This window comes from Gossypium hirsutum, chromosome A02 (assembly GCF_007990345.1).
Source record: "Gossypium hirsutum isolate 1008001.06 chromosome A02, Gossypium_hirsutum_v2.1, whole genome shotgun sequence".
Classification (NCBI taxonomy): Eukaryota; Viridiplantae; Streptophyta; class Magnoliopsida; order Malvales; family Malvaceae; genus Gossypium; species Gossypium hirsutum.
The window spans coordinates 46,722,677-46,734,957 of record NC_053425.1 but is presented as its reverse complement, the minus strand read 5'-3'; the positions used below and the strand labels follow the sequence as shown (position 1 = coordinate 46,734,957).

General features: G+C 33.8%; 1 protein-coding gene and 1 long non-coding RNA gene across 8 annotated transcripts; one reads left to right on the top strand and one right to left on the bottom strand.

Annotated features, from left to right (window-relative positions):
* Window positions 1-385: 385 nt before the first annotated feature.
* LOC107952484 (putative RING-H2 finger protein ATL21B) lies at window positions 386-1,574 on the bottom strand. Its single transcript, XM_016887735.2, has 2 exons — window positions 935-1,574; window positions 386-855 (listed from the first exon to the last, which is right to left on the bottom strand). Exons 1-2 carry the CDS (start codon window positions 1,572-1,574, stop codon window positions 386-388), a joined length of 1,110 nt encoding a protein of 369 aa, XP_016743224.2.
* A 3,181-nt stretch (window positions 1,575-4,755) lies between these two features.
* Window positions 4,756-11,872, top strand: LOC107952079 (uncharacterized). Of its 7 annotated transcripts, none has more exons than XR_005906160.1 (11): window positions 4,758-5,177; window positions 5,286-6,199; window positions 6,288-6,387; window positions 9,296-9,520; window positions 9,621-9,728; window positions 9,825-9,940; window positions 10,039-10,111; window positions 10,289-10,510; window positions 10,756-10,906; window positions 11,084-11,607; window positions 11,689-11,872. It is a non-coding gene; the product is annotated as an uncharacterized lncRNA (long non-coding RNA). The 7 variants fall into 7 exon arrangements; XR_005906162.1 differs by having other exon boundaries at window positions 4,761-5,177; window positions 11,580-11,607; window positions 11,689-11,852; XR_005906164.1 differs by having other exon boundaries at window positions 4,761-5,177; window positions 6,288-6,398; window positions 11,583-11,607; window positions 11,689-11,852.
* The last annotated feature ends 409 nt before the right edge of the window (window positions 11,873-12,281 follow it).

The window sequence follows — 12,281 nt, the reverse complement described above, 5'->3', positions numbered from 1 at the left end:
TTTAAAAACATAAAAACAAATATTAAAACAAATAAAAATGATACTAAAACAATTTTTAAAACAATACACAAATTGACAATATAATAAAAAATGGTTATATTAAAAATTTAAAATGATTAAAAATAAAATAAAAAATATATTAATATATAATTCAGGCCAGGTCGGGCCGAGCCCGGGCCAAAAAACTCTTACCCTAGGCCCGGCCCGTTTTCTAAACGGGCCTCTTTTTTTGCCCAAGCCCATTTTTTGGACCTATATTTTTACTCAATCCCTTTCATTTTTTGGGCGGGCCTTTGGGCCGGGCCGCTCAACCCATGATCAGCTCTAATAACACCCCCAAAACAAAATAAAAAAAAACCAAAAATATTTATACAAAATTAATATTTTACAGTGATGGTCTCGATGAAATAGATGATATGGAACGGGTGATTAAATGAGCAGAGTCATGATCTGGTGTACGACGACACACAAGGCAGGCTGCATTTAACTTAAGCCACTCATCAATACAACTAGCATGAAAGTAGTGATTGCAATCAGGTATTGTTCTTATTGTCTCTTTGGCTTGATATTCCGATAAACATATTGAACAAGTATTATCATTAGGCCTTGGAAGCTTCATGTTTTCACCGAGCAATGTAATTGGATAGGCTTCGATACTTGAACCATCGAGACCATTTACAATAATACCAGCTAACTGCGGCTCTGAAGTAAGGCCGGAGATTTCGACATTTGGTTGGTGGCGACGATGATCATAACAATGGACTCTAACGTTGTAATAAATAATACACACCGCAATCAAGGAGATGGGTGTTCCCAGGATGAAAATCACAGCGTATTTGGTACCGTTTGAAAGACCTTGACAAAATATAAATGTTTAAGCATGAAGTTGTACATCTAAATTTAATGAAAATGGTTTTATTTGAAACATACATACCTCCTTTCTCTCTGGAGCATTCACTGCTTGGACAGTAGTTACATGGTACCGTATGGCACAGGGGTTGTTCCCATGTTAACGGAATATCATCAATATAGAATGGCCAACCTGGATCGTGTTGGGGGACTGAAATCTCTGCTAGCTCTAGACATGAACTCACCGGGGTCGACGGATCGTAAAAGTTTTTGGCTATACCCCAAACCAAAAAGTTTATACTACTAAGGCAAGAAATAAATAAAGCTGAAGAATAGACGACTGAGATATTTGAATCGGTGGAACAGTTAGAAAATATGTAGGTTCGAGTGTATAGGGGCTGAAACGGAGTGCCGGAGAGATTAAATCCCTGAAGAAGACGTTTGGTGATGCAAGGGTCAGTGAGCTGTAAATAAGGATTGGAATAATTGATGGTGTTGACCACAAAGTCACCGGACAAAGGGAAACTGATGATGGTTTGGTTTGTGATTGTGCATAAGAGGTTGAAGTTGGGATCACCGCAGCAGTCGGGTTGATTTGTGAGTCGGAAAGGGAAGTCAACTGATACATTGCCGCATGAAACCCTGGGGCAGAATTCACCGTAGGTGAAAAATGGATGAAGAAAGAAGGATAGGAGGAAGACGAAGAAGAAGTTTAAAGGGGTCATTTAAGGAATCAAGAAAAAAATCACGTTAATTAGGAAACGAAAGCTAAAGACGGAAAAGATGTGTTCTTTCCTTTGGAAATCAACGCCTAGGAAGAGAGAATTGTTGTTAAGTTGGAGCATAAAAAAAAGTTATACAGATAATCCAATGAATTAGGAGGCCGATGATTTATTGTTTGTTGACTTCGCCCCCAATAGCTAAGTTTTAGATTATATAAGCTTTGTTTATCAAAAAAGAAAAAAATAAGATCCAATTTGTACAGATTAAGAGCTTGAAATGGAAATTCTTACTAATAAAATAATTAATGCAAATGTATCCATTTAATGAATTAAAAATGTAAAAAATTAAGGTAAAAATAATAGATGGTGTGTAATTTAAAAGTAATTGTACAGTAAATCTAAATTAAAATTATTTTGACACATTACATAATGTAAAAATTAAAAAGTTTAGGGGATGAAATGCGAAATTCCCCTGCCTGCCTGCCTGCCCGTATCAACTACGCTGCTGTCCCCAATGCTAGTCATTTTTCCTTCGTCTTATATATACTAATATATAAGAATAAATTTCTTTTCATTGTTACTATACTTTCTTAATTTAATCTCTTGCCATTATAATCAAAGGTTATTTGGGATTTAATTTTTTAGTTTATCTATACTCTATATGTAAAAGGGCCTTCTTCACGATAAGTGTCCAATTTGATTTTTTTCTTATTAAAGATTTGTTTTATCTATTATACCAACACTTTACATAATTTAATTTTTTTACTTTTACAATCACATTAATTAATCCAAATAATTAATATCCTTAATTATTCTAATTAAAAAAAGAATTCTCATTCCAATTTATTTATTTATTTTCACCATTATAACATAAACTTTAAATTGTAGATTTGATCCCTCTATTATGTTCACATTTGACATTTAGTCTTATATTTTTGGTCCTCTAATTTTATAATGACATTAACTAGTCTTAAAAGTTAACATCATTAGTTATTCTAGTTAAAATGATGACATGAACTTTTTTTTTTAAAAGGCCACCTTTTTAACACATATTTCAACGTTATAAGTTGGAAAGGATATTTCCCAAGGAAAAAATTGCCTCATTATTTTAATCAAAATAATCAAGACTGCTAACTATTTAGACTAACTAATGATATTATAAAAGTACAATAACCAAATTAGGTCAAATTAAAGTATAAATATTAAATCATAAATTTAAACATAATAGAGAAACCATAACCATAATTTGACCTATACTCTATACAAAAGGCTTTTTACATGTGTCCAACTCCATTCTTTTCTTTTTCTAGCCATACCTGATGGTGGCCAAATTGCAATTTTGATCCCTCTACTATAGTCACGTTTGGTTCTCTAATTTAACAAAACATTAGCTAGTCAAAATCCTTAGTTATTCTAATTAAAATGATGGGATAATTTTTTTAAGTACTTTTCTAACATGTAAAAAAAAAAAAAGAAAAAAAAAGTTGTCCTTAACATTTTAATTAGAATAATTAAAGGTATCCACAATTTGAACTAACTGAAGATATTATAAAAATACAGAAAAAAAAATTTATATCAAATTAAATTATAAATATTAAATCATAAAATTAAACCTAATAGAGGGGTTATAACCTGAATTTAAGCTGAAACAATTTATATCTACGACAATCTTTTATGATTTGATTTAATAAAAGTTTAATATATATATATCAAAATGATTGTTTTAATTAAATATAATTAAGTAATTATCTATTTACACGGAACAAAGTAGAGATAGAAAACTAATTATGAATATGGTGGATCAATTTATACAAAAATATATGTAAATATGATTGTGGGGAATGAAACTTAAAAGGACCTCTTGCATCTAAATCTGTATGTATGCATGATAGAAAAGGATGTTTTTATTGCAAAGTTTTGTTATATTTCATGCAAGTAATTTTGAATGATATAACATTTTCACAAAAAATTTCACAAAAGTGGCATCATAGTTTGGTTCGTTGATAATATATTAAATATTATAAACAAGTTTGTTCGAATATAAACTCTTCCATATATCATACTAATTTTAAAACTATGCTATACAAGGAATACTTATTTCATTAAATATATATCACATAAATGAATTTAACAATTTTTTGTTAGTTCATATTTATAATGTTATATATTTTCTACAAAATGTGTTTTTATATTGGAGTATAAACTATTTCTAAGATATATCTTACTATAATTTTTAGTATTTAAATTTGGTAATTGAGTCTATTTTGGTATTTGTACTTTTTTCTTTTGTCCACTTTAGTACATAAACATGGCAACTAAGTCCGTTTTAATTTGAACTTAGCAAATGTAAAAGTTTGTTAACATAACAAACATATTGTACCATGTTTTCACGTGAAAATTATTTTTTTATTTATTTTCTTTTTCAAATGATAGCATGGTACAATATCAAAATATCACTTCATCAAATCTTGATAGACTCTTAGAGTACAACATTTGTTTTGTTCATGCATGGAGAATTTAGGAACATTTGGAACATTTGATCTATAGGTGGAAAGAATTAGGGGTGAACGCTTGATCGAATTGAGTCAAAAAAAATTTGAGTTAATCAAGTTGACGAGTACTATTTTATCATTCTAACTCGATTTGAATTTTTTCGAGTCGGTTCGAGTGAAATGAAATTCGAGTTGAGTCGAGTCAAGTCGAGCCTAGTGAAACTGTTCGAGTTAAATTAAAAAGTTAAACATGTAAAATTAAAATATTGTTACAATATGACATGTTTTTATTTAATCTTGTCGATAACTTGATTCTTATCTGCACTTTGATTGTTTTGTAGGTATGTTTTTGATGTTGTCGAAACTACTGAAAATCTGTTGCCAATAAACTTCAATTTTCACCCGACTGCAAAGTCATATTGACGAACTTTGAGAATTTATTGAAGCTCACAAGCCCTTTAAAGCATTTCCTATCTCTTATAACAACAATAACTAATATATATATATATAGTGTAAAAGAAAGATGTTTTGTATTTGGACGCGAAAGTTCTATTAAACTATTTACGGGTTTAGGGGATGTTTTGAGAATTACTAGACTACCAAGAAATGATTTTCCAGTTATAGGAAATGAACAAAATGTAAATTTTCTTTTTTACAACAAAAACAAACTGATATTCATTAAAAGCACATGCCTCAAAATGGTTGAAACAAAGTCAAATCATTAGATAAAAGAAAAGACAGACCGGCATAAACAACCAATCTGTAAACAAAGCACATAGAAAATAGCAAAACCACCTTAGGCCAGATACAAATTGTCACAAAACAGAACATCAGCCAAACTCACCTTCCTTCAGTGTATATCCACAGTAAAGCCGAAAAACAGAAGAAAATTAAAAGCCTTGAAACCCAGCCATGGAGATTCTTTGAACCTTCTCCATTTTCAAAGCATTCTAAAAAAAAACTTAGCAATTTTGAAACCATACTGTCCAATCTTCATCCACCATCTTTTGCACAGATTCTAGAGCTCCATCAACCCAAAAGCAAGGTGTTTGGCGTTGCTGTCCTTCCAATGCCAGCGTATGGACGCCCTATTAATCGCTCGAGGAACAAAAAGGTAAGAGACTTTCTCAAAATAACTTTTAAGGATATGGATACTGTGAGTAATCGATTTGAGAATAGATTTATCCTCTCCTGTTGACTTGAGTTTTTTGATGATCGACAGAGAATCCCCTTCGCCGAAAGCCCATATCAAACGCAAAAAACAAAGCCCTTTTACATACCCCAGCCTCAGCGACAAAAACATCAACAACGTTCTCTAAAGGATAAGTACATGCCCCTAAAATTTTACCTTTAGAATTTCGAGCTAAGACTGCAGCAATGGAAGTTCTAGAGACTCTTTGAAACGCAGCGTCAAAATTTAGCTTAATAGTACTAGTATTTGGGGGTCGCCATAGCTCCTTTAACATGGGTCTAGAAAAAACCTAGAGATTCCCTTAGCTTAAGATAATTTCTTGACTATAGCCTCGAACAAAACCTAGAAGTTCCTATAATGAGAACTTAACACCTTTATGTATTAGTTTATATCTTTAATACCATAAAGCCCATAAAGAAATAACTAGAATTTGTTTGTTACTTTCATCTGCTGCATAAAAAGTGTTAACAAACCGAGTTTTGAAATTCGAGGTACTCCCAACTGGAGATAGCGTAATGTGAAGAGAAGCCCATAGTTGCTGTGAAATGCCACATGACCACATCAAGTGGTCAGAGTCTTCCGGAGCTTCCTTACAAAGTGGACAGGCTACATCAACATTTAATTTTCTTTGGAAAAGATTATAGAAATGAAGCACAAGATTATTGAACAGCCTCCACATATGTATTTTAATTTTAGTTGGAATGTGCATAGTCCAAAATGTTTTGTAGAAATCCTTGTAATTATCTGCAGTAGGGAGGTTATAATTATTGCTCTGTAATTGTTCTGTAACTCAAACTCAATACCCACTTTTTACGGAGTACTCCCCAATAGCCTCGTAATTCCAAACTAGCAAATCAGCCGATCTAGAGCCAGAAAGCGGAATGGAAAAGATACGGTTCGCTTGATCATCATCAACAATTCCACTGATAAACTCCTTATTCTAGGTATTTGTCTCCGCATCAATTAACTGGTTCACTGTAGTCCAAGAAGGATTTATGTTCTGTATTGATAATCTGTTATTCCCTATACCAGGCAGCCATGGATCATTCCACATGTTAACACAAGCACCGTTACCAATATGCCAAATAATCCCTTTTGCAATAAATTCCAAGCGCTACAAATACTCCTCCAGGTAAACGATGGGTAAGAACCAACCTTAGTTGATAAGATATCTATAAAAGGATAATAACAAGTTTTTAAAACCTTAGATAAAAGGCAATTGGGCTGGGAAAAAAAGATGCCAAACTTGTTTTGCTAATAATTCTTTATTAAACAAAAACAGAGCCCAAAATCCCAGCCCACCAACACATTTTGGCTTACACAATGCACTCCAACTACTCCAGTATATGCCTTTAGCAGACTTATTATTAGACCATCAGAATTTATTCATAATGCCCTCTAACTTGAGACATAAAATTTTTAGCGAAGCAAAGCATTGCATAACATATACTGTTATAGCTTGTAGAACCAACTTAATGAAAACCTCCTTTCCCCCTATCAAAAGATAGCACAAACTCCACTCATCAATTTTATTTCTGAATCAGACAACAAAATTAGCAAAAGCCCACCTCTTTTTACTTCCAACCATCATTGGTAATCCCAAATACTTCTCAGGGTTTGAAGCTACACGAACACCCAATATATTGGTTATGATCTCCCTGTCATTAGAATCCACACTACCACCAAAGTAGATAAGAGATTTATCGAAATTCACCCGTTGCTTTGAAGCTAGCTCATACTTCTGAATAATGTTTCGAACCATAATAGCTCCCTCACTCGAGGTATCCCTAAACAGGATGCAGTCATCTGCGAAAAAAATGGTTTATCATGAGTCTTTCCCTTCCAATAGGAGCACCCCTCATCAAGTCCTTTTGTTTGGCTTCATAGAGCAGTGTAGAGAAACCCTTTGCACAAATTAAAAAAAAAGATAAGGGTTGAGTGGATCGTCTTATCTTAAACCTTTCAAAGGTGAGAACCACTCACTAGTAGTCCCATTGAGTCCCACAGTATAGGAGACAGAACAAACACAAATCATAATGAGAACGACTCAATCAATATGAAAACCCAACTGAATCATCATTTCAGCCAAAAATCCCACTCAACACGATCATATGCTTTACTCATATCGAGTTTAAGAGCAAAATTCCCTTTTCTACTTTTCTTCTTCATTTTAAGGGAGTGTAAGACCTCATAAGCAATTAACACATTATCTGAAATATGTCTGCCTAGGATAAAAGCCCCTTGAGCTTCATTAATACAACTTCCCAAAATTGCACTCATACATTCCACCAAGACTTTCGCAATAATCTTGCGAAGTACGTTGCAAAGGCTTATAGGACAAAATTGAGAAAAAAATTTGGTTTCTCAACTTTAGGAATCGAAACAATGTGAGTTTTATTAATTTCTCCCATTTCAGTTTCACTGTTCAAGACAGTAAACAATAACTAGAAATATCAGGTCCAATAATATGCCAATACCTTTGAAAGAAAATTGCTGGAAAACCATCAATTCCAGGAACCCTCAGGGGTGACATCGATTTGACAGCATGTTTGATATCCTCCTTAGTGAACTGTTTAAGCAACTCGTCATTCATACTCGTAGTGATCGATTTCTCCACTAAGCCAAACAACCGTTCATCAGCACCTGTTTCAGAGGCCGAAAATAAATTACCAAAATAATTCAATTCAAGCTGCAGCATCTCCTCGATCGTTGAGAACCAGCTTCTATCATTCCCTTCCAATCCAATTATCCGTCCATGATTCTGGCAATGAATAGCAACTTTATGAAAATAACTTGTATTTTGATCTTAATTTTTCAACCAGTTGACGCGGGCTTGTTGCTCCCAACAAATCTCCTATTGATCAGCCTCCAAATTAAGACCTAGCTGGATATTCGTAATTTCGTCTAGGACCTCATCAGTTGATCCCATTTATAATGATCATGTAACCATTCTTCTAAATCTAAACGAGTTTTCTTATTCTCCCTATTTATGGATCGACTCCATTGTTGAAACTGCTGTCCCACTTTCACAAGCTTATCTGAAACGCTTCCTGATAAAACAACCCAATTCCTTTTTACCTCTTCCTCAAAAGAATTTTCTAGACACCATTTGGCCCTGAAACGAAATAGTTTGGCCCCAATTTGATGATTAGTCCTTCACATACTAGTTGTATCCAAAAAGATCGAACAATGATCCAAAAAAGTATGGCTCAAATGCTTTACTTGGTAATTTGGAAAAGGATTCATCCAAGCCAAAGATGCAACCCTTCGATCAAGTCTCTCCCTCATATTTGTTGACAAGAATCTTCCTCGCTCCCACGTAAACCACCTACCAATTGAGCCTGCATTCATCCAACGTGTTTCAAAAATCATTCCTCTGATGTTCGAATCTAAGATGGCCACCCTTTTTTTCAAAATAATTCATGATCTCATTAAAATCCCCTATCACAATCCAAAGGATTGTTTGATCATGTCCCAACTAGCCAAGTAACTCCCAAGACCTGTGTCTACTCCTTTCATTTGGATTCCCATAGAATCTTGTTAGCCGCCAAACGTCACTACATTCATTGTCATGGACCTCAACATCAATATGAAAATAAGAATAACTTGTGTATAAAGTATTTTGGTGTTAACGAGTGCCTAAGACCTATGAAAAGTGGAATTCGTCTGGCTTGGCTAAAAAAATTTATGGGCATTGGGATGAAAATCTTATTCTTGAAGGGCAGGAACTTAACCACTATATTCGGGAAATTGTGCTTTACATCATAGGGTCTATCGTACTCCCTTCTAGTGCTGATGTGGTGGCTCTATTTTATCTAAATTTTTTTTAGAACATTGATCAAATTGGAAGATATGCATAGGGTGCTGTCATGCTAGCAACTCTGCATCGCAGGTTGGAGAACCAAAAATTAAAGGGACGAGATCTTTTTGGAAAGTTTCATTTTGTTACAGTGAGAATAGAAGTTATATTTATAGTTTCATTTTTTAGTAGATTTCTCTTTATTTCATGTGGATTAACATTTTATTTTTCTTTTTTGTAGGTGCTTATATTGGAGGACATACCGTAGGTTGCATCTCGGTTGCTCCATCCCACCATTGAATAAATAAATGCAATTGTCATAACTGAAAATAAGAAAAATTGCCCCAAGGACTTCTCTTTCCTGGTTGGATGGCATGAAAGGCTGATTACGCCATCCAATAAGCATATAAATCTCTACATGGTTTTTGAATTTGATGAGTATTTTAGAAAGTTATGGCCAGCTAGAGTAAGTGAAGTCATTTTATTCTTTCTAATGATTTAATTTTAACTATTTCAAATGTCTTTCTTATTTTTTTTAGTATTTTATATTTCAATGTTTCAAACAGGTTGATCGGACCTCATATGCTAAACTACTAGGAAATTTCTTACCTTCTCCACATGATGGTCAAGTTCCCTCCGAACATGCTTTGACATCACTTATATCTATGGAGAAGGTAATTCTTTATGACATTCTTGTCTCGGAGCAAAAGCAACTACATGTATATCATCATTTTCAATCCAATATGAGTTATATCTCTTCTATTCGCAAGAAACATGGTAAATGTAAAAAAAAAAGTCTTGGGGAAGATAAAAGAGAGATTGGACCTTGGTACATGAAAATTTCATGCCAGTCTGTGTGATCGTTGGCGGTGTTTGTATATTGCAGGTAATCCTAAACTTGTGTTTCCCCTCCCCCCCGAACGACCCTATTTTTTCTTACTTATTGCTTCCTTTGTATTCTAAATTGTTTTTGGAATTTAATAGATGAAGAAAACGGGGGTTTCAAAATCAAAAGGAAGATCTAGCAACTCCACACAAGAGCATGATGGGGAAATAGGTAAGTTGATTTTTCTTCTTTACATAAATTTAACATGAGGGTTATGTCTAAATGAAAGACATGGCGACTCTCATTATAACTTTCTCTCTCCTTTTGGTAATGTTTATTAGATATTTTCCGAACCAAATTCACTATCTAATATTACTTATTAGATTTAAGTTATTTAAATTTCTGTAGAGAACTTAGATTAGCTTTGGGATATGGAGCATGATCAATTAGGGCATGATAACCCAATGCAACAACATGATCACTAGTTGGGGCATGATGACCCCATAAAGCAGTAACAATAACAACAACATATGGATCATGATGATTTGTTGGGGCATAATGACCCCATGAAACAAGAGCAGTCGATGGAAAAGATAGCAGCTCCAACACAAGAGCATGATGGGTAAATAGGTAAGTTGATTTTTCATCTTTACATAACCTAAACATGGGGATTGTGTCTAAATGAGAGACATGGGGACTCCCATTACAACTTGTTCTCTTATTTTGATAATGTTTGTTAGATATTTTCCAAACCAAATTCACTATCTAATATAACTTATTAGATTTAAGTTATTTAAATTTCTGTAGAGAACTTAAATTAGCTCTTAGATATGGAGGATGATCAGTTAGGGAATGATAACCCAATGCAACAACAGGATCACCAGTTGGGGCATGATGACCCCATGAACCAGCGACAACAACAACAGATGGATAATGATGATTCGTTGGGGCATGATGACCCCATGAAGTAGGAGCAGTTGATGAAAGAGATAGTAGCTCCAACACAAGAGCATGATGGGGAAATAGGTAAGTTGATTTTTCTTCTTTACATAACCTTAACATGGGGATTGTGTCTAAATGAGAGACATGAGGACTCTCATTACAACTTGCTTTCTCATTTTGATAATGTTCGTTAGATATTTTCCAAACCAAATTAATTATCTAATATTACTTATTAGATTTAAGTTATTTAAATTTTTGTAGAGAACTTAGATCAACTCTTGGATATAGAGGATGATCAGTTGGGGCATGATAACATCATGCAACAGCAAGATCATTAATTGAGGCATGATGACCTCACAAGGAAACAACAACAACAGTAGATGGATCATGATGATCTATAAGGGCATGATGACCTCATGGAGCAGGATCAGCTAATTGTTAACTCCCAGAGCATCCTACATTTATGCTGCCTATATGAGCAAGTATACAATAAATGTACTTAGGGGAATAAGAAACCTAAGCAATAGACTCATCTCTGTAAAGAATTAGATTTGGAAAATATTTTGCCCGGTGGCGTAAAAAGACCATTGTGAACTCCACCATTTCTTTTCAATTCTAAATTCAGAAGGGACAATATTATTTCTAGGCTTCATCTTAAAAGAGTGAAGGTAACAAATCGACACATTTTTTTTAAGAGTGTGCATGATAAGTTAATACATGTTGGAAAATATGGCTGACTTTGTTTTGTTTATGGCAGCAGTAGGGGCAACAACAGAATGAGTTAGGTATGTACTACACCTGTGCCCATGCAAAATTTTCTCATTTGCATGTCCTTATTACAGTGATGAATGTTTTCTTTCTTGCAGGCTAAGGCAATTCTACTTTACTTGTCCCGAAGTATTTTTTTTGCACATTTTTTTGTTATTTTAAGAATATGTGTAACACCCTTTACATGACCTGATCGTTAAGTTCGGGTATCGGATGCCACAACTATTCGGATAAAGTAACACATTCTTATTTCGAATTCAATTTATACTTAGACAACTTAAACCTTCAAAATCTTTTTGACATTTATACACACATCTTTTTAGTTTTAATTTCTTATAACCTGACACATTTAATGACTCTACAGTTATTTACAATTTACTATTCGACTTCGTCAACTTCAACCTTGAGGCATTGCCTTGGAGGGTGCCTCTCTATATACATGAACAACTACTACGCCCCATGTAATTTCGATAAAGTCTAGCTTAGTCCCTCTTTATTTTTCCAAGTTATTACATATCCTACATTCAAACATCAATTTATTAAGGTCAGAAGAACTTAGTGAGATCTGTATATGAAATTCATTTACGACTGCGTAAATCTTTAAGAAAATGAGATTTCTAGTTAAGAATTAAATTCCCTGAATTTCATAAGAGAATTCGCGAACTTGGTTGGCAAGGCCCATGCCTTATGC

Coding starts and splice junctions, on each gene's coding strand:
- LOC107952484 (XM_016887735.2), bottom strand. CDS start 1,574: ATGACCCCTTTAAACTTCTTCTTCGTCTTCCTCCTATCCTTCTTTCTT. Junction 856..934: donor ATGCTCCAGAGAGAAAGGAG/GTATGTATGTTT, acceptor TATTTTGTCAAG/GTCTTTCAAACGGTACCAAA.